Source organism: Sarcophilus harrisii, chromosome 3, assembly GCF_902635505.1.
Source record: "Sarcophilus harrisii chromosome 3, mSarHar1.11, whole genome shotgun sequence".
In the NCBI taxonomy this organism is placed as follows: domain Eukaryota; kingdom Metazoa; phylum Chordata; class Mammalia; order Dasyuromorphia; family Dasyuridae; genus Sarcophilus; species Sarcophilus harrisii.
Genome location: NC_045428.1, coordinates 407,388,648 through 407,409,785, shown reverse-complemented (window position 1 = coordinate 407,409,785; position 21,138 = coordinate 407,388,648). Strand labels below are relative to the sequence as shown.

Genomic DNA, 21,138 nt, shown 5'->3' with positions numbered 1-21,138 from the left:
GGCTCTGCCTAGGGCAGTCTCACTTCCTGCACAGCAGGATTCTGCCAAGGGCAGTCACACTTCAGCACAAGGGGGGGGGGGGGTCTTCCCAGGGCAGTAACATTTCTGCAGAAGCCTGGGCACTCTTCACAGCCTGTTTGCAGGACAGCTACTGTTTATCTGTCTCTGTTCTGTAGAGGAAGCTGGGAACCTCCTTGCCTTGAAGGCAGAACCTAATGGCTTTTAAAAAATGAGTAAAAAAGCCAAGCAAACTCTAACTATAGATAGCTTCTATACAGAAAGAGAACAGATTTTCAACCTTTAGGAGACTAATAGCACACAAATCTTCAGACATAACACCAAAGGGGGATATAACTTGGTCCCCATCACACAAGGCTCTCCTAGAAGAAATTTCAAAAGATCTTAAAAGAGAGCTTGAGGAAAAATGGGGAAAGGGAAGAGAAGCTCTGCAAGAGAGTATATAAAAGGCATATAACTCATTAAAAGAAAGATTTGATAAAGTTGAAAAAGAAAATAACTTCCTGAAATGTGAAATGGAAAAGGTAAAGAACTCCTAGGGAAACAGAATCTATGAATTGGAAAAGATAAAGAACTTCCAGGAAAATTAGGATTTGTGAATTGGAAAAACAAAATGACTCAGTAAAAAAATGGTGAAATGGGAAAAAATTCCATAGAGCAAAACAACTCATTTAAAAACTCAATTGGACATATATAAAAAGAAGTAAGAAAAATTAATGAAGAAAATAACTCATTAAAAATCAGAACTGAACAAATAGAAGTTTATGATTCATGGAGACAAGACTCAATCAAGCAAAATGAAAAAAAAATAGGAAAAAATGTTAAATATCTACTTGGAAAAACAACAGACCTCGGAGAAATAATCTGAGGATTATTGGACTTCCTGAAAATTATAATGAAAAAAAGAGCCTAGACACTATTTTACAGGAAATCATCAAAGAGAACTGCACAGACATAATATAATCACAAGGTAAAATAAGCATTGAAAGAATTTATCGAACACCTTCTGTAAGAGACCCCAAAATAAAAACTCCAAGAAGTATTGTAGCTAAATTTCAGAACTATCAGACTAAGGAAAATATATTACAAGCAGCCAGAAATAACAATCCAAATACCAAGGAGCCACAATAAGGATCACTCAGGATCTAGCTGCTTCCACATTAAGGGATTGAAGGGCCTGGAATATGATATTCTGAAAGACAAAAGAACTTGGAATGCAGCCAAGACTAAACTACCCAATTAAATTGAGCATTTCCTTCCAGGGAAGAAGATGGACATTCAATGAAACAGGTGGATTCCATTTATTCCAAATGAAAAAACTAGAGCTAAACAATAAAAAAAAAATTGACCTCCAAAAATAGGACTCAAGAGAAGCATAAAAGATGAAAAGAACTCTTGAGAACTGAATTTCTGTTATGGGCATACATAAAGAGAGTGTGTGTAATTTGATTTTACTGTTATAATATAAAAAAGGAAAGTAGAAGTGGAAAGGGGATTGCATCAGAAAAAGGGAAAAGGGGAGATAAAAAGAGGGAAATTACATCCCATGAAGAGGCAAACCAAACTATCATATCTGAGGGAATTAATGGAAGGGGAGGAATATTGTGTGACTCTTACTCTCATCAGATTTGCCACAACAAGAATATATTAAACATATTTGGTTTACAGAGAAACTTCTCTCACCTCATTAAAAAGTGGAGAGGAAATGGGAAAAGGAAAAAAATAGGCTAAATAGAAGGGAATACAGAAATAATAAGGGAAAGGTATGAGAAAGGGGGAGAGGGTCAAAGGGGGTTGGAGTGATTCTAAAGAGGGAGACCTTTTGTGAGGCAAGTTGTGCCCATAAGTTTAATACTGGGGGGGGGGGGGGAATGACAGGGGAAAGGAAAAAAAAGTATAATCTGGGGATAATAAGATGGCAGAAAATACAGAATTACTAGTTTTTTTTTTAAATTTTTTAATAGCTTTTTATTTACAAGTTATATGCATGGGTAATTTTACAGCATTGACAATTGCCAAACCTTTTGTTCCAATTTTTCCCCTCCTTCCCCCTGCCCCCACCACTAGATGGTAGGATGAGCAAAAAAGCTATCTATAGAAGCTATCTATATTTAGAGTTCACTTGGCTTTTTTACTCACTTTTTTTAAAGGCCCTTAGAGTCTGCCTTGAAGAGCCCCAAGTAGCAGAAATACCTCTTCTCCGGGCGGAGGCCTCCCCCTCCCCCCTTCCACTTTGGAGAGGTGTGGCTGCCCCGGGCAGAGTGGCCCCCCCCCAGGGCAGAAGTGTGCCTGCCCCAGGCAGAGCCCTGTGGTACAGACTGTGGCTGTGCAGCTGCATTGTGGTCCATGTTGAATCATTCCCAGTGCTGACTGGGTATGGCCAGGTCCTATTAAACTATGGCATTTTGGGGTCACAGTCTACCTTTGGCGTTTGTGTAATTTCTCTGCTGATCTACTGCTTTGCAGCCAAAGCAGAGTAGCCAACATATGGTAGAGTCTTCTCTGCAAATTCTCCACCCACGGAGATGGCCCCTGTCTCCAGTTTGCTCAGTGTGCTGGTGTAAGGGGCTGAAGCTCTTGAGTCATTGCACTGAAGTCCTAAGCACTTGAGGCTAATTAGCAATTGGACAATAGTCTATTAATAATATATGTTTGGAGAAAGAATGAACCTGCCTACTCTCTATGCAAGTTTGATATGTTGTACAGGAGATTGCGTAGAGGATTTGATGCATAGGGTGTGAGAGCCAAAGGCACTGCTGGCTGGATTCGTGTTGCAATTACCCTCACTTTATATCACCATTCCCCTTCACCTCTGCAAAGAATAAAGATCAAAGATTTTCCCTTATCCTGATTCCAGTTGATTTTAATATATTCTGGATGCGAAATGCAGTCATCACATCCTAGTCTTTGTGTTCTGCCTCCCTGCTTGTGCTGGCCTTCTCTTGGCCCATCAGGACAAACCTTTTCTGGTGATCTTCCAGATTATCTTTGACTGGTAATTTGTTTTACTCCCAATATTCATGGATTCTACCAGTCAAGCATTATTTCAGAGGCTAAATTTGATAATTGACAGTGAGTGTAGAAGGGGAGCTTAGAATGAAATGTGTGTCCTCTCCACCATCTTGGCTCTGCCTCCAAGAATGATATCTTTAAAAAATAAAATTAGGGATGAGAAAGAGGAATACACTATGAAAAAAAAGGAAAGGGAGAGATAGAATAGAGTAAAATATTTCAAGAAAAAGCTTTTTGCAGTGGAGAGAAATCTGGGGGAGGTGGCAGGGAATTCTTGAAACTTACTGTCATTAGAATTGATTCAGAGGGAATCACATATACACTCATTTGGATATAAAAACCTATCTTACCCCATCTTACCTTATTTATGCTAGAAAATAGAAAGGAAAAGAGCCAAGAGAAGAGTAGAACTGATGGAAAGACAAACAGAGGGATGTGATAGTGAGAACCAAAACATTTTTGAGGAGAAACAGGTTTAAAGGAGAGAAAGAGAGTAAAATAAACAGAGGGGAAATAAGATGGGAGAAAATACACTTAGCAATCATAACTGGGAAAAATTAGAAATTTTCCATGACAAATGCCTCATTTCTTCAATATAAAAAGAAAAAGAGACGAATTTGTAAAAGTAAATTATTCTTCAATTGATAAATGATAAAATTTTCAGATGAAGCAATCAAAGATATCTATAGTTGTAAGAAAAATGTTTCAAATCATTACTGATTGGAAAAATGCAAATTAAAACAATTCTGAGGCACTATCTCATACCTATTAGATAGATAGAACATAAAAGGAAAATGACAAATGTTGGAGGCAATATGAGAAAGTTGCAACATTGCTTATTGCACTGTTGGTGGAGTTGTGAAATGATTCAACTATTGTATAGAATAGTTATAGAACTGTCTGTATGTACAAATATACATATATATGTATGTATATATATATATATATATATATACATATATAACAGTTCTTTTCTGGTGGCAAAAAATTGGAAGATGAGGAGATGCTCACTACTTGGGGAATAGCTTAACAAGTTGCTGTAACTTACATGAACTGATGCTGAGGGAAATGAGCAGGACGAGGAGATCATTATATACTTCAACAACAATACTATATGATGATCAATTCTGATAGAAGTGCCCATCTCCAGCAATGAGATGAACCAAATCAGTTCCAACAGAGCAATAATGAATTGAACCAGCTACATGCAGCAAAAGAACTCTGGGAGATGACTATGAACCACTACATAGAATTTCCAATCCCTATATTTTTGTCTGCCTGCATTTTTGATTTCCTTCACAGGCTAATTGTACAATATTTCTAAGTCCAATTCTTTTTGTACCGCAAAATAACTGTTTGGACATGTATACATATATTGTGTTTAATTTATACTTTAACATATTTAACTTGTATTGGTCAACCTGCCATCTGGGGGAAGGGGTGGGGGGAAGGAGGGGAAAAGTTGGAACAAAAGGTTTTGCAGTTGTCAATGCTGAAAAATTACCCATGCATATATCTTGTAAATAAAAAGCTATAATAAAAAATAAAAAAACAAGTTGTTGTATATGTTTGCAATGGAATACTATTATCATAAAAAATGATTAGCAAGATGCTTTCAAAAAAGGAAAAACCTACATGAAGTGATGCAAAGTGAAATGAGTAGAACTAGAATAACACTGTACACAATAAGAGCATTATAGTAAGATGAACTTTGTTTGAATGACTTAGCTATTCTCAGCAATATAACAGTTCAAGACAACTCTGAAGGGTTTATGAGGAAACATGCTATCCATCCCCAGAGAAAATAAGTGATGTCTGAATACATATAAAATCATACTTTTTTATAATTGCATCATTACATATGTATATATTATATCAAATAGCTTGCCTTCTTCATAAGGAGGATGGGGAAGGAAGGAGGAAGGGTGAGAATTTGGAACTTAAAATTTGTTAAAAAAATATTAAAAATTGTTTTCACATGTAATTGGGAATAATAAAATAATAAATAACAAAAAAACTACTCATGTTTCATGAGCAAAAATACATAGACAAGTTTTCAACTAAATCACAATGGAAAGAGAAACAGAAAACAAAAGAATCTGTAATGTTATGTAAGGGAAAAGAATACAAGGTTCCATTCACAATATAAATGCATTTTTAAAGATATTTTGCCAACTTACTTTAGAGTCTTTGCCCAGGTTGGAGATGTATGCATTGTTAAAAATAAACAGTTGATCACAAAAGTACTCATGATAAACATATTGAATAGGGTAGGTGAGAGTCAAGGAAAGTAAAATGATAAATCATGTTAGAAATTTTCTATATAGTGTTCAGGACTTTCACCTAAAAGGTAATTCCCTATAACTTCTCACTTTAAAGAATTACCAAAGAACTTTCAAGAATTCTTTTCATTCATTTTGCTCAGTCATGGATAAGATAAGAAATATCTGAAATTTTTTTCCCAATTTGCCACTAGTACACACCTATTTATCAGATCAGTATACAATACTGATTGTCATGACAGTTATCATTATAATAACTAGCATTTATGTAGCACTATGAGATTTGAAAAGTACTTTACAAATATTATTTTTTCCTTACAATAAATCAAAGAGGTTATACTATTATTTTCTCCATTTTTATAGATGATAAAAATGAAGCAACAAGAGTTTATATGACTTTTCCAGGGTCATATCTCTACTAAATATCTCAGACTGGATTCAGTTATTCCTGTCACACCAATTCCAGTTCCAAATTCATTACACTAGCTATCTTTTGTGTTTTCCTATTCAATTAAAAGGCAATGAATGAATTAAAATCAGAGATTTTTTTAAGAGTGGAAAAAGACTAAAAACAATATTTCGATGAAGAAACAGAGTTGTATTTGTTTAATATTACTTTGTTTTTATATTAAAGCAGTAACCCTGCCAATGAGTCTCTGGAAAAGGATATAAATTTACTAGAACCTTAATAGATAGTCTTCTAATCAGATTGAAAGGAGTTAAAATGTTTAAGGCTGGAGTGGCATTGAATCTGAAGATTGTTTTCCTTTCATTCAATACTAAGAAGGTCTGCAGGAGGAAAGATAGAGAATGAAATTAAAAATTTAACCTTAAAATTTTATTCATTTTTAACATATTCATCTTTAGTCTGAATTGATCATTGTTGTTGCTGCTGTTGTTCTGTAATGACCAACTAGTCATGATCCCCTCATTAGGTTTTCTTGGCAAAGATAAGAATAGTTTACCATTTCTTTATCTAGTGACAAACAGAGATTAAGTGACTTGTCTAGAATCACAAACCAAAAACTATGTCTACTTCTGGATTTGAACTCAGGTCTTCCTGACTCCAAGCCAGGTACTCTTTCCACTGAGCTCCCTACTTGTCTGTATCATTAGTTAGGTTCAAATGAAATAAATATGGGCATATAAATTGTTCTATAACTGAAAAGAGATTTTAAAAGGTAGACTTTTAAGCCTAGGAAAATGTGTAAAGAATATCTAATGTTACTTTCCCAAGAAAACAACTTTTGGGGTCATAAAAAGCTGGCCATGACTGAAACAACTGAACAAGAATAAAAACAAAGGAATTCAGGATATTTGATTTTGAAAACATAGGACAATAAATGTTTTGAAGTATTTAAAGGACTATGTCATTTAATATGGTGCCTATATCAGTTTTGTTTGTTTATAGAGTGGATAATTAAAAGTAAGAAGTGGAAATTTAAGTGACAAATTTAAAATATTCCTAGCAATCAAAAGTACCCCAACATGGAATGGACTATCTCAGATTACAATAGTTTCTCATTTTCCTAGAATCACTCAGGCAGGGATTTGGTAGCTACTTGTATATGTTACAGAAATGCTCTTTTTTCAGATATTAGCTCTACTAGACCATCTCTAAGGTCCCTTCTGCATTTGAGATGGCGATTCTATGAAATCTTTCTAACAATTACAGCTGTCAGAAAATGAAACAGACTATCTCTGTGAATTGTAATTTCCTCATCAAAGATGTTCATAGAGATGCTAAATGATCTTAGGATCACATTTAGAGTTCAGAGGGACCTTAAAAAGTCATTACTATATATGTAATACTCTCATTTTTGCAGGTAAGGAGATAGCATCTCAGAGGAATTAAATGAGAATGGTTGAGAGAGATTTAAGGAGATGGTTTGCCAATGGCTGTAGTTAGATTGTACCCAAACTTTCCTGACTTGTAAGTTTGTCACTCAACTATACCATCTACTATACTGAGCTAACACTCTGTGATAAGTTGATATAATGTCATAGAATCATAAATTTAAAAAAAATTGAAGCTTTTCCAGATATAAAATTATAGGATTTTAGATTTTGAGTTCAAAAAGACCTCAGATGCCATTTTAACTAATTCACTTATTTTTTCGTTTGAGGAAAATGAGGCACAAAGACAATAAATAGTTTTCCAAGAGTATAGTGGACATAAATAGAAAAGCCAGGATTTAAACCTTGGTCATTTCACCAAAAGCAGGATGCATAACCATAAAACTTAGTCAGTTCTAACCTCCATCCCCTCTTATATTTTAAAAGCAAAGGAATCAAGACATCATTTACACAACTGATTTTGATATAGGAAAGTAAGCTTGATATAGCTGAATATTTAAATAATTCAATATTCACAACTTCATATAAAATATTCATCAAATACAATCATATTTCAATTCTAACTTTTTCATACATAGAGAGTGAAACAAAATATTTTTCCCTATGTTCAAAATAAATACTTACATTTTTATCCCTGTAGTATGGGTCCAGGTCTTCTAAGGGCTCTGATATCATTTCTGGAGGAACATCTCCATAAATAAATGGCAGCTGTTTACCTGCTTCCAAGTCACTTGCTGGCTCTATTACTTCTTCCTCCTCCTCATTCTTTCTGTTAGCTTTGTGTTCTTTAGTAGATGTTTTGGTGAAGTAAGTGAGGTTTTTTATTTTTGCCATGTTTTGTTTGGTAAAATTTTAATTCTCCTTTACTTCTTATATGAGATTCCTGAATAAAAAAAATAAATGGAGACCTTTACTTCTTATATGAGATTCCTGAATAAAAAAAATAAATGGAGAAACTTAAGATATGAGAGAAATATACCAAAAGTTTAAAAAGTTTAGTAGTGACCAAAAATAGTAAAAAGTTTCAATTTTTAATCAAGGTTATCAACTGAAAGGAGGGTGAAAGCAACTAAAAGTTAGAAATAAACAATGTAAATTTAGGAATCCACACTTTCCAATGGTTTCTTTCTTCTCTCAGTAGGTATATTACAAAAATTCAACAAGTATATCAAATAACCTTATAATTGTGATATCCATTTGTTTAAATACACTATTTCTCTTGTGCTATTCTTGTTTTTGATTTTGTTTTCTTTTGCTTTTTGAGGCAATTGGGGTTAAGTGACTTGCCCAGCGTCACAAACCTAATAAGTGTATCTGAGCTCACATTTGAATTCAGGTCCTTCTGGCTTCAGGGACAGTGTTCAAGCCACTGTGTCATCTAGTTGCCCTTGTGCAATTCTTTATTTGCAATATATGTGGTCCATTCATATCCACTATGTACTTCTCTGTTGTCCTTTGGGTGAACCTCATTGTTTAGTGACATTACAATTCACATCTGTGTATCATCATTAGAAGCATACTGGTGTTTTGTTTTGTTATTAATGGAGCTTTGTTTCAAAAAGGCACTTGAGATCATTAAAAGAATCCTTCAGTTTTCTAAAGGAAATTTGGCCCTCCCTGCTTCTGTTCAATTTGGGGTAAAGCTCATTGAATCAAGTAGGTAAAAGATGCCTTTTGGGGATATTTATGCAGTTGGATGGTCATAAAATTTGTCTATTTGTACATAAACCATTGGCTTGGAAAAAATTAGTTTACATCCCAGTCCTAAAGAAGGTCAATGCCAAGTAATGTTCAAATCACCAAACAAGTACTTTCATTTTATACACTAGCAAGGTTATGCCTAAGGGTTCTGCAAACTCTAGAGTTCAATAATATGTGAACTAGAAACCACCAGTTTCCTTTGGCCTTCAATCTTTTCCAACATCAGGGTCTTTTCCACTGAGGTCTATTTTCTCATTATGTGAACAAAGTATTTAAGTTTTGCCTTCAATATGTGACCTTTCAGTGAATGGCCTGAATTAATTTCTTTAAGTAGTGACTGATTTGCTTCCCTATTCCCCCCCCCCCCCCCCCCCCCCCCCCCCCCCCCCCCCCCCCCCCCTCCCCCCCCCCCCCCCCCCCCCCCCCCCCCCCCCCCACTGCTGTTGAAGGAACTCTCAAAACTCTTCACTGGCAACACACTTCTAAAGCACTGAATCTTCTGCACTCAGCTTTCTTTACAGAATAGTTTTCACAGTCATACCATGCTACCAGCAAAATAATAGCTTTGATTATACAAATTTCTGTTAGCAAGGCTCTTTTACTAACATTTTAGTATGCTGTTTAAATTTGTCATGGCTTTGTGTCCAAGGAGCAAGTATCTTTTAATTTCATGACAACAATCTCTGTCTGCAATGATTTTGGAGTCTAAGAATATAAAATCTAACATTGCTTCCATTTCTTCTAGCTCTTATTTGCCAGGAACCTATGGGGCCAGTTGTTAAAGTCTTTTTTTTTTTTTCCAATGTTAAGCTGTCAATCATCTTTTATACTCTTTTTTCCCCCCAGCCACATCAAGAGGCTAAATAACTCTTCGTTTTCTGCCATCATAAGGGTTTTGTCTGCAAACCTGAGAGGACTGATATTTCTCTCAGCAACCTTAATCCCAACTTTTGATTTATTCAAACTAGCATTTTGCACATTAATCAAGTAAACAAGGTGACAATACAGAATCTTCTCATACTCCTTTTCCAATCTTAAATCAAGCAATTATTCCATGTTTGGTCTAACTTGCTTCTTGGCCAGCATACAAGTTCCTTAGGAGACAAATAAGATGATCTATTAGTCCTATCTGTTAATGTTCTGGTTGGTTTTCTGGAGGTCTCTGGACCAGCCTTCTTTTCAGCTGAGTAATCACCATAAGAATAGTCAGGGATAAAGTCCAAATTCTTTAGTATCTCCTTCAAAATCTAGTTTCTTTGCCTGGGGCCCCAGGCTAACTTTTTTGAGATTCTCTGAAATGTGTCTTGGTTTCTGTGGAGGAAGCAGGAGGACCACCACCATGGTCTCTGTGTTGAAGTCTGTCTCATTCCGAGAGCTTGAGTTCTTGCCTCCAGTCCTCTGTCTTCTCCAAGTCTATTCCAGTCCTATTTGATCCCCCTTCTAGGAATGACTCTGAGCTTCTTAAATACTCTATTACAATTAAATCCATTCATCATACTGACTATAAGCCAATCATTATATCACTAGGGAACCATTATTTGTTATAAGATTAATTCAATCATACTGAACTAGAGAACTATAAATTATCATGCTAAACTAGATAACTATCGTCTTATCAATTCTACTGAATTAACACCTTGTAAGAATCCTTGTTTCAAGTACAGAGTTCTGGCCCATAATACTATCTGTCTGAAGACTTGCCATATTTTGTTGTGACCCACACAATCAAACGTTTTAATGAATTAATGAAGGAGAAATAGATATTTTACTGGATCCAATGAATGCTGACAATTTGGTCCCTAGGTCCCCAGCCTCTTTGAAAACCAGCCTTCCAGTGATTCCTGAAATTCACTTGATTCACTTGTTTCTTACATATTTATGAACTCTAGTTTGCAGAATCCTGAGTATAACCTTGCCAGTGTGTAAAATGCAAGTATTTGTTTGGTGATTTGAACATTACCTGGCATTTCCCTTCTTTAGGACTGATGTATACTACTCTTTTCTGAGGTAATGGTATATGTATTAATAGGCAAATTTTATGACCATCCAACTGCATAAGTATCCCCAAAAGGTATTATTTACCTCCTTGATTCTCAGATGTCATTCAGTCATATCTGGCTCCATGACCCCATCTAGGATTTTCTTGATGAAGATACTGTAGTTATTTGTTTTTTTTTTTTTTTTTTTTCCCAGCTCATTTAACATGTGAGTACACTAAGGCACAGTTAAGTTACTTGCCCAGGGGCACACAAATAGTAAGTGTCTGAGATCGGATTTGGTAGCATGAAACTCAAGTCATTCTGACTTCAGGCCTAGTTCTCTATCCACTGTGTCACCTAGATGTCCTGATTTTGTCTATAGGTTGTTTATAGGGCCACAATATTCCAGGGATTCATGATATAGTGGGATCAAAACAATGTCATTAATCAAAAAAAAATCTTTAAAACCTTGCCATTGATAAGGAATCTGTATTCAAACTTGGACTATATGTTGAACCTTTTTCATGACAACAGCAAATATCAAATCAGCATACAATTTTTTTTTCTACTTCATTTGATAATAGAAGTTTTTTTTTTTTTTTTTTTTTTTTTTTTTTTTTTTTTTTTTTTTTTTTTTTTTTTTTTTTTTTTTTTTTTTTTTTTTTTTTTTTTTTTTTTTTTTACAAAGGGATCTGTTATATCTTTCTTTTTTTACATTATTTTTCTGTTATATCTTTCAAAAATATTTTGTGATTTTTAACATACTGATGCAGAAATTCTTTTTGGAGAGCATTTCAGGCACTGTTTCACTCTACCAAATCACATTAAAAAAAATCTGTCAAACAAAAGTAATTACAGTGTATATAGTAGTGTGTATAACATGTAGTCACCTGTATAATTGTGGCCTACAGTGAAATATCTCTTATCAAATGCTACTGTTCCCTTATAATTCCCTAAGTGAGAAAAAGCCTTCATATCTGTTAGATAACAAACTGAAATGTAGACTTTGTTTTTGGTTTTATATTTCTGAAAAATTCTAGGCTATTTTAATATAGGATTATTATACCTCTCAATTATTAGGAATCTAAAACACAGTACATTAATTTAATATCAATATACAATACCATCTTTAATAAAGATCATCATGATCTGTTCTTTGACCTCACCTGCACTTTAATCCCAATTATACTGTCTTCTTCATAATTTGCAAGTCATTCTCTATAATCTCATCTGTACATTTATAGCCAAAAACTTAACATTTTTCTTTAGCCATTTAACACCGGTTTTCCATTCTTTCTTCCATCATGAGTAAAATAACCTTCCATCCATCATCCATATGTTGCTATATTTTTATTATTATATATCATCCTGATCAAAATACACAATATAAAAATTACTTAATTTCTGCATTCTTACCTATACACATTATTTGTTTGTGTCACAAAAATAAATTTCAATGTTCAAAATTGTCATTAAGTACTGATGCTAAAAATTTCCCTCTTAAATCCAAAGGAATTACTTTATTTATATTAATGAATGCCTGATCTTGGGATGAACCACATATATTCCTTATTAGTTTTAGGTTATCAGCCCGGAGTCCCTATCAGATAACAGACATTTTTGAGTACCTTAAGAAAAACTTTCTTCTTAACCAAAGTTCATCTAGTATTGTGACTTGTGTTTATTGCATAGGCTTGAAAAAGCATTATAAATTATGCAACATTACAAATAATAATATTTGTAACCATTTGCCATGCTTCAAAGCACTAATTGGAAATATAACTATATACAATGGTACATTTTCATATTATTTCCATTAATATTCAGATTATAAACAGAAACAACAATCCTGCAAAGTAATTGCTACTATCCCCAATTTACACGTTAAGTAATTTGCCCATGGTCACACAAAGTCTGAGGTAAGATATGAACTCATACCTTTCTCCCTAGAGCCCCAGTACTCTATTTACTGTGTCACAACAGGGGATAAGGAAGATGTTTACCTATCCAATTTACAGCTATCTTTGTAATGTTGATACCGTAAGAACATCTTTTCAAGTCTTCATACAATCCCCAAACTTCTTTGTTTCCTGGTTATTACAGCAGCATGAATTATTTTTAATTTAGAGACTAATTACTATTTCACTACTTCCACTATTTCACTACTACCATTACTTGGATATGAAATTTAATAAAGGAAAAAGAATGATGGCAAAAATCCAGTTTAGAACTCTGTGAACAGTAGAACACAAGTACTTATTTATTACCCTTCTGCCTATTCTATTCATTAGTACACACCTCTCAAAGAAGTAACCAAGACATAAAAGCCATGCATATTCCCTCTCAAAATATTTACTCTATCATAAAGCAGACACATATACAAGAGTTCAGTGCACAGTAACATTACTAGTCAAGTCTAGTGACGAAATACTATCTTTTTATTTACTAAATACTTTCTGAGCCAATTCCATTCAGTGCTGAGTAAGGAAAGCTGTATGTCTGACTTACCTGTGTTTAAGATATTCAAATTCCAGAAACACTTGTTAAACACCTGCTAAGAGAGCACTGTATCAAGCTCTGTGGTTATGAACAAAAAAATGAATAGCTCTTGCTCTAAGCATTTGTATAGTTGAGAGAGTGGGCTTAAGTTGTTTCTCTCCAGCATTTTTATTGCTCTCCCTATTAACAAAATCTGAGATTTATTACATGCTTTTGATAATTTTTCTTGTCAGTTATAAGAATTCCTCAGCAACTTCACAAATTTTTCTCTTTCAGCTTGTATCTCTACTGATATATATAGATATATTTATATCTATATATCTATATATATACACACATACATACATATAAATAGCTAGATGTTGATATAGATAATATAGATTTAGAAATATTAAGAAACATGGCGATATGGAAAGATGGAGAATGATATTGAAAAAGAGATATTTCTAATCTGGATACTTTCCCCATCTTTGTTCTCTTCAATGCTTTTTTCTCTATATTTATGCACATGCAGAATTGTGAAATTGGCTCTAGGTAATGTTATTTCTATCTTTGATGGTGAAAATAATTATTGTAGTTATCTTTATATTATCATCTTTTAATTTTTCTCCTACTGCCCTCTGCTGTTTTTAATCTATTTTTTATTTTATTCCCAAATTATCTTTTGTTTTAACACTCCTCCCAAAAAAAATTGAGAAGGGAAGAAAAAAATCCATTGCAAATATATATTTTATGGTTATGTAAAAAATTCCCACTTTTAATCATTTCTCAATATTCCTCTCCCTCTAAAAAAAAAGAAAGAAAACATATGTTTCAATCAGTATTATGAATTTCTGGATGTGAAAAGTATATTTCATTTTATGGTGCCAAAGAACTGGAAACTGAGAGAAAGCCCATAAAGAATGATATGGTCAAACAAGTTATAGTATAAAGAGGTGCCGGAATGCTATTGGAATGTAAGAAATGTAAGGGATAGTTTCAGAAAGATCTGGGAAGACTTATATGAGACTTATATAAAGTGAATTGAGAACCATTAGAACAAATTATGCAATAATAACAATATTCTAAAGATAATCAGGTTTGTCCATTTTAATCTTCAACTTTCCTTGGGATACCTCTAATTAGTTAGATCTTTTGCCAAGTTTTCTTTAAACTGCTTTTATCTTTCATTGTTCCCTTCTTCTTTATGAGAAGACACACCCATAATCACCCATTACTATCATTGCTCATATTCTTTTATTTTTTGTGATATTTGATTTTCCCAATTACATGTAAAAGCAATTTTAACATTTTCCCCCAAAATTTTGATTTCCATATCTCTCCCTCCCTTCCTTCCCCTCATTGAGAAGGCAAGCAAATTCACATAGATGTAGACATGCAAAACATATTTCCACATAAGTCATGCTGTGAAAGAAAACAAGACAAAAAAAAAAGTAAAGAAAAAAAATGATCTGTATTCAGGCTCTAAGGATTCTTTTGCTGGAGATGGAAAACACCATTCATCACCTGTGCTTCAGAATTATTTAAGAACAGCTAAGCTATTCACAGTAGATCAGCATACAATATTGCTGTTACCGTACAATGCACTGCTGATTCTGCTCATTTGGCTTTCTATCAGTTAATGTCTTTCCAGATTTTTCTGCTCATTTTTTCCTGCTCACTGCTTCTCAAAGCACAATGATATTTTATCACAACAATTTATTCAACATTTTTTTCAGCCATTCTTAAATTGATGGACATCGCCTCAATTTCCAGTTCTTCGTCACCATTAAAATGGGCTGCTATAAATATTTTTACACAGAGATCTTTTTTTTCCCTCTTTGGGATATAGACCAAGTAATGGTATTGCTTGGTCAAATGGATGCCATGGCTTTATAGCCCTTTTAGAATAGTTCCAAAAAGCTCTCCATGATGGCTGAATTAGTATAAACCACCAACAGTATGTTAGTGTTTTAATTTTCCCACATCCTTTCCAACATTTATTGATTTTTTTCTGTGATATTAAACAATTTGATGGGTAAGAAATGATACCATTCTTCCTCTTCCTTTCTTTTAATGTACTTCTCTTTTTCACCCTTAATTTTATGTATACCTTTTAGATATCATTCCATCATAATCAACTCATGTCTGTGCCCTCTGTCTACTTACATATTTCTAACTGAGACAAAAATGAGAATGTTTTTATGAGTTTCAATAATAATTTTCTCATATAGGAATATAAACAGTTTAATCTCATTAAGTCTCTTATAATTTCTCTTTCCAATTCACCTTTTTATGTTTCTCTTGAGTATTGTATTTCAAAGTTAAATTTTCTATTGAGCTTTAGGGTTTTCATCAAGAATGCTTGAAAATATTCTATTTCATTGAATATCATTTTCCTCTGTTTTGCTTAATTATAATTCTGAGTCCTTTGCCCTTCAGATTCCTAATTCCAAGCCTTCTAATCCTTTAATGTACAAATTGCTAAATCTTGTATTATTCTGACTGTGGAACTTCAAAGCTTGGATTTTTTCTTTCTGCCAGCTTGCAATATTTTCTTCTTGACATGGTAGCTCTGGAATTTGGCTATATGTATGCTAGGGAGTTTCCATTTGGATAGCTCTTTCAGGAAGTGATTGGCAGTTTCTTTCCATTTCTATTTTATCCTCTGGTACTAGAATCTTAGGGCAGTTTTCTTTGTTAATTTCTTGAAAGATAATGTCTAGACTCTTTTTTTTTTTTTTTTTGATAATGGATCACATATGGTCCAATAATTTTAAAATTATTTCCCCTCTATTTTCTAGGTCAGTTATTTTTTCCAGTGAATATTGTCATTCTCCTCCCACTCTTTTAATTTTATTTGATTGTTTCTTAATATCTCATAAAGTCATTCATTAGCTTCCATTTGTGTAATTCTAAATTTTAAGAAATTACTTTTCTGATGAATGAAAATTCACAATGAAAGTGAGCTTTTGCATCTCTTTTTCCATTTGCCTAATGCTGTCCTTTAAGGAGTTCTTCTTTATACTAAATTTCTGTGCCTCTTTTACTATTTGGCCTATTCTGTTTTTCTAAGTGCTATTTTCTTAATTTTTTTATGCCTCCTTTACCCATGTGTTGCCTCTTTTTTCATGATTTTCTTGTGTCATTATTATTCTTCCCAATTTTTCCTCTCCCTCCCTTAACTGATTTTTAAAATTTCTTTTTGAGCTCTTACATGGCCAAAGGACCAATACATATTCTGCACTTAAAGCATAGTGATACATACAGAGTAAAGATAAAAGGCTGGAGCAGAATTTATTATGCTTCAGGTAAAGTAAAAAAAAAAAAAAGCAGGGATACCAATTCTGATCTCAAATCAAGCAAAAGCAAAAATAGATTTAATTAAAAGAGATAAGGAAGGAAACTATATCTTGCTAAAGGGTACCACAGACAATGAAGCAATATCAATATTAAACACTAAGTGGCATAGCATCCAAATTCCTAGAGGAGAAGTTAAGAGAGATGCAAGATAAAATAGCAAAACTATATTAGAGGTGAATCTCAAACTTGCTCTCTCAGAACTAGATAAATTGAACCACAAAATAAATAAGAAAGAAGTTAAGGAGGTAAAAAGAATATTTAAAAATTATGTATGATAGATCTTTGGAGAAAATTGGATGGAGAAAGAAAAGAATATACTTTTTTTTTTTTCTCAGCAGTTTATGGAACTTATACACAAACCAACCATGTATTAGCATAAAACTGTTATGGGCCAGAACTTGAAACAAGATACTAAGTGGAATTGATAGAGACAATGGTTATCTAGTTTAGCATGGTTCAGTATGATTGATTTAATCTTACAGCAATTAATAGTTTCCTAGATGATTGGTTTATAATCAATGTGGAGCATGTAAGCAGGGACTGAGAGCCACAGAGGAGAAGCTTTCAGAGGGCAGAGAAGATAGGTGGGAGCTAAAGCTCTCAGAACCAAGGACAGACATTCATTCAATCTTCAGTCAGGCTACTGGTGGCAGGCTCTCCTCCTGAACTTCTCCACTGAAACCAAGACTCTGGAAGGCCTCTAAGAAAATTAGCTGAGCCCCAAGTGAAGGAGATAATAAAGGATTTGAACTTTAACCCCTGGCTACTCTTATTGTGATTACTGAGCTGAAAAGAAGGCTGCTCCCAGAGGCCCAAAGAAAACTGAACCAGAAAACACTACATAAAACCTCAAAACCAAATTCTCTCCCTTCTTCCCTTCTCATTTCTCCCATCCCTGTATTGAGAAGGTACAATATTTCACAATATTTCAAAAGAATTTTCTGTAATTCACTTTCCTCTGTTTGACAAGAAAGTGAAATATCTAATAGCAAAGGTGTTTTTTTATTTTTAATTTTTTCATCTTGTTGTGGCACTAAGCATGAATTAATCTATGTAAAACTTCCAGTGTCATTTCTGTTGTCCACTCTACATTTACATTGCTAATGTGTAAATAGTTCAGTATCAAGTTGGTTTCAATTGTAGGTTATATATTTCCTTCATCATTCCTCTAGTTCCTTCTTGGAAATTGAAAGTCTGTGATCTGACTGTGCACGAATAGCTGACTCAGGAATAATGTTCCACAACACCAGCAACATTTTATTTCTCATTTCCATGTATAATTTATTTTTTGCACTGTTATTTAGTATTCTACCATAAAACCTATTCAAGTTTTTTCTTTAAAGAAAATGTTCATGATATAAAGCCATTAGATTCTGTGTAGTTCAGGGAATGACTTCCATTCTTATGAATTGCTAAGAGAAAACACCTACATGAATCCATTCTTAGTGGAGTTGTAAATTGGTCTGGATCCAGAGATATTATTAGGAAGCTTATAATTCACAGTGATTAAAGAAAGAAGAAAAGGATCCATATGCACAAAACTATAGCAGCGATTTTTGTGATGGAAAAAACCAGGAAACTAAATATGCCAATTAATTTGAGATTGGCTGAGCAAACTGGGTATGTGAACAGTATTGTGACTTAAGAAATAATGAAAGGTACAGTTTCATTGTGCAAAATTGCTATCATTGTGTACAATATCTTCTTGGTTCTCACTTCACTTTGTATCAGTTTGTGTAAATATTTCCAGTTTTTTTCTGAAATCATCCTACTTGTCGTTACTTATATATAGCAAAGTAATATTCAATTACAATTATATACTACAACTTTTAAATCATTCCCTAATTAACAAGCATACACTCAATTTCTAATTCTTAGCCACTACAAAAAGAACTGCTATAAATATTTTTGCATAAATAGAATCTATTCTCTTAAAAAAAATCTCTTTGAGATATAGATTTAGCAATACTATCAGTGGATCAAAAAGTTATTTTTTTTTTAATTGAAAGCCTTTTGGGCATAGTTCCTTATTCTGCAAAATGGAGTTCATTTCATGACTCCACCAACAATGTATTAGTATATTAGTTTTTCAAAACCTCATCCATATATCATTTTCTTTTCTGTCATTAGCTAATCTGATAGCTGTGAAGTGGTACCTCAGAGTTGTTTTAATTTGCATTTCTCAAATCAATAATGATTTAGAACATTTTTTTCATATGATTATAGCTAGCTTTGATTTCTTTGTAAGAAAACTCCCTGATCATATCCTTTGACCATTTATCAATTGGGGAATAACTTGCATTCTTACATAGTTCACTCGTTTATATATCTGAAAAAATATGGCCTTTATTAAAAACACTTGCTTTAAATTTTTTTCCTGATTTTCTGCTTCCCATCTAATTTTGTTTGCATTGGTTTTGTTTGTTCAGAAACTTTTTAATTTTAAATAATCAAAATGATCCATTTTACATTCCCTTATCCATAGACCTGACAGGTCAATCATTCCATGTCTTTTAAATTGCTTGAGGTATCACAATTTACATGTAAATTCTATTAACAATTTTGACCTGTCAAAAAGAATAAGGATTTGTATATGTATTCTTAACCTTTCCAGGTTGGTGTGACAACCTGGACTAAATAAATCTAGTCTCTCTCAAATAGTAAATATTTAACAAAGGTTTATTGATTGATAATACCCTACTCTTTGTGAATAAGAAGCATCAGATTGAAGTACAGTGGTACCTCAGCACTCCTCTGCTTTGAAACTCAAAAAAATTGTTATTTGATACATTTTGACAAGAAAATAATGTTTTAGCACTTGACTCTTGCTTGGCATTCATTGCACTTGGCAGTTGTACTTGGCTGAGTAGGGAAGAGAAGATGATGTGAGGTTGTTCAGGCATATTGACCAGACCAGCCCTGATTGCTTCTTCCTAGGGAAGTTGGTGGCATGCAGATTTGTGTCAGGGGTCTTCAAACTATGGCCCGCAGGCCAGATGTGGCAGCTGAGGACGTTTATCCCCCTCACCCAAGGCTATGAAGTTTCTTTTTTTAAAGGCCCACAAAACAAAGTTTTTATTTTACTATAGTCCAGCCCTCCAACAGTCTGAGGGACAGTGAACTGGCCCCCTATTTAAAAAGTTTGAGGACCCTTGGATGGTGCCCTTGATACTGAGGTTGTGCCGTGTGTTTGGTAGGCAAGTCATGGGGCAATTCTTGAAGGATGTTGTGGCTCTAGTATATAGTTTCTAGGCTCCCAAAACAATAGTGCTGGAAAGAGCATGGAGCTGCCAATGTACTTACCAAGAGGAGAGGCCATAAGAGTAGCAGAAGCAGCAGCAGCAATGGGAGTCCAGGTGGTGGTGATTGAGGTGGCAAAGTAGGACCCAGGACTCCTGGCAGTTCTGCTCCCTTGCAGTGGCCAAAGCCCTGGCCAGCAGAGGGGGACCAGTGTGCATTGTTTCTACATCCAGTCCCCTCTGCCCAAGGAAGCTTGGACAGCATGGGATGGGCATGGAAAGTTTAAAGGTTAAGGTTTCTCTCAAAAAGTGATCTGAGTCAAAAAAGGAAGAACCCAGATGAATAAGGATGGGCTGAATGGGTTCTCTGAAGCTTGGTAATTGGGTGGGAAAGTATGGTTATGCTGTAGAATAGAAATGCACTTCTTATGGGAAAAAAGTCATTCAATATTAGTTGTATTTGCAGTTGTGATGCATCTTGAAACCAATTAACAATGAGTAATGAGGTATCACTGTATTTGTAAATTATATGTCCTTATACTATCAATCAAAAACTAGTTTCAGATGTTTAGTATTTAACTGTATCAGTTCTGAGACTTTATTTCTGGACATTGGAGAAATGATAAATCTCTTCTGCATTCCCAAACTATGTGGTAGAAAACATTTTCTAAATGGATGCTTATGTGGTAAGTTTGCCAAACACCAGAAACAAAAAGTAATTCCTACATGTAACTTTTCTATCCTAGTGAAAATTGTTGAATAATTTATGGAAATGAAAGATGCTACAAATATTACAAATATTTTGGGAAAGTACACAAATATATACACATAGAGATATGATATCTACACATGCATGCCAATGTACATATACAACCATGTATGTACATGTTTGTATGGATTTACATGTGTGTATAAATATATGTATGTATATGTACATCTATTTCTATCTGTATGCACACATACACATATGGACATTATCAAGAGAGTGGCACATGAACAAAGAAAAGAAAAGGCCAAATACAGTGTCTTGAAGTGCACTTGCCATTAGGGAGCAGGATATGGATGTCGAGGAAGAAAATAAGGATAAAAAAATAATGTATACAAATAGGAGGAGAACCAAGAAAGCAATATCATCAATTTAATTAATCAATTTAAAAGAAAAAAATTCATGAAAAGAAGATGGTCAGCAGTGTCAAATGTTACAGGGAC

The 21,138-nt window shown here is 33.9% G+C and overlaps 1 protein-coding gene across 4 annotated transcripts in view; it reads right to left on the bottom strand.

Moving 5' to 3' along the window:
• LOC100932957 (sodium channel protein type 9 subunit alpha-like) overlaps positions 1-21,138 on the bottom strand; it is a 148,288-nt gene that overhangs the window by 97,973 nt on the left and 29,177 nt on the right. For 2 of the 4 annotated variants that reach the window (XM_031960528.1, XM_031960532.1), the window contains exons 2-4: positions 7,794-8,052; positions 5,983-6,101; positions 5,211-5,300 (exon numbers count right to left, since the gene is read on the bottom strand). In XM_031960528.1, coding sequence (XP_031816388.1) covers positions 5,211-5,300; positions 5,983-6,101; positions 7,794-8,003 — 419 coding nt within the window. In that variant the 5' untranslated portion in view covers positions 8,004-8,052. Of the gene's footprint in view, positions 1-5,210; positions 5,301-5,982; positions 6,102-7,793; positions 8,053-8,346; positions 8,453-8,493; positions 8,562-21,138 lie in introns of those variants that run through there. The other 2 variants (XM_031960530.1, XM_031960531.1) reach the window with 2 other exon arrangements.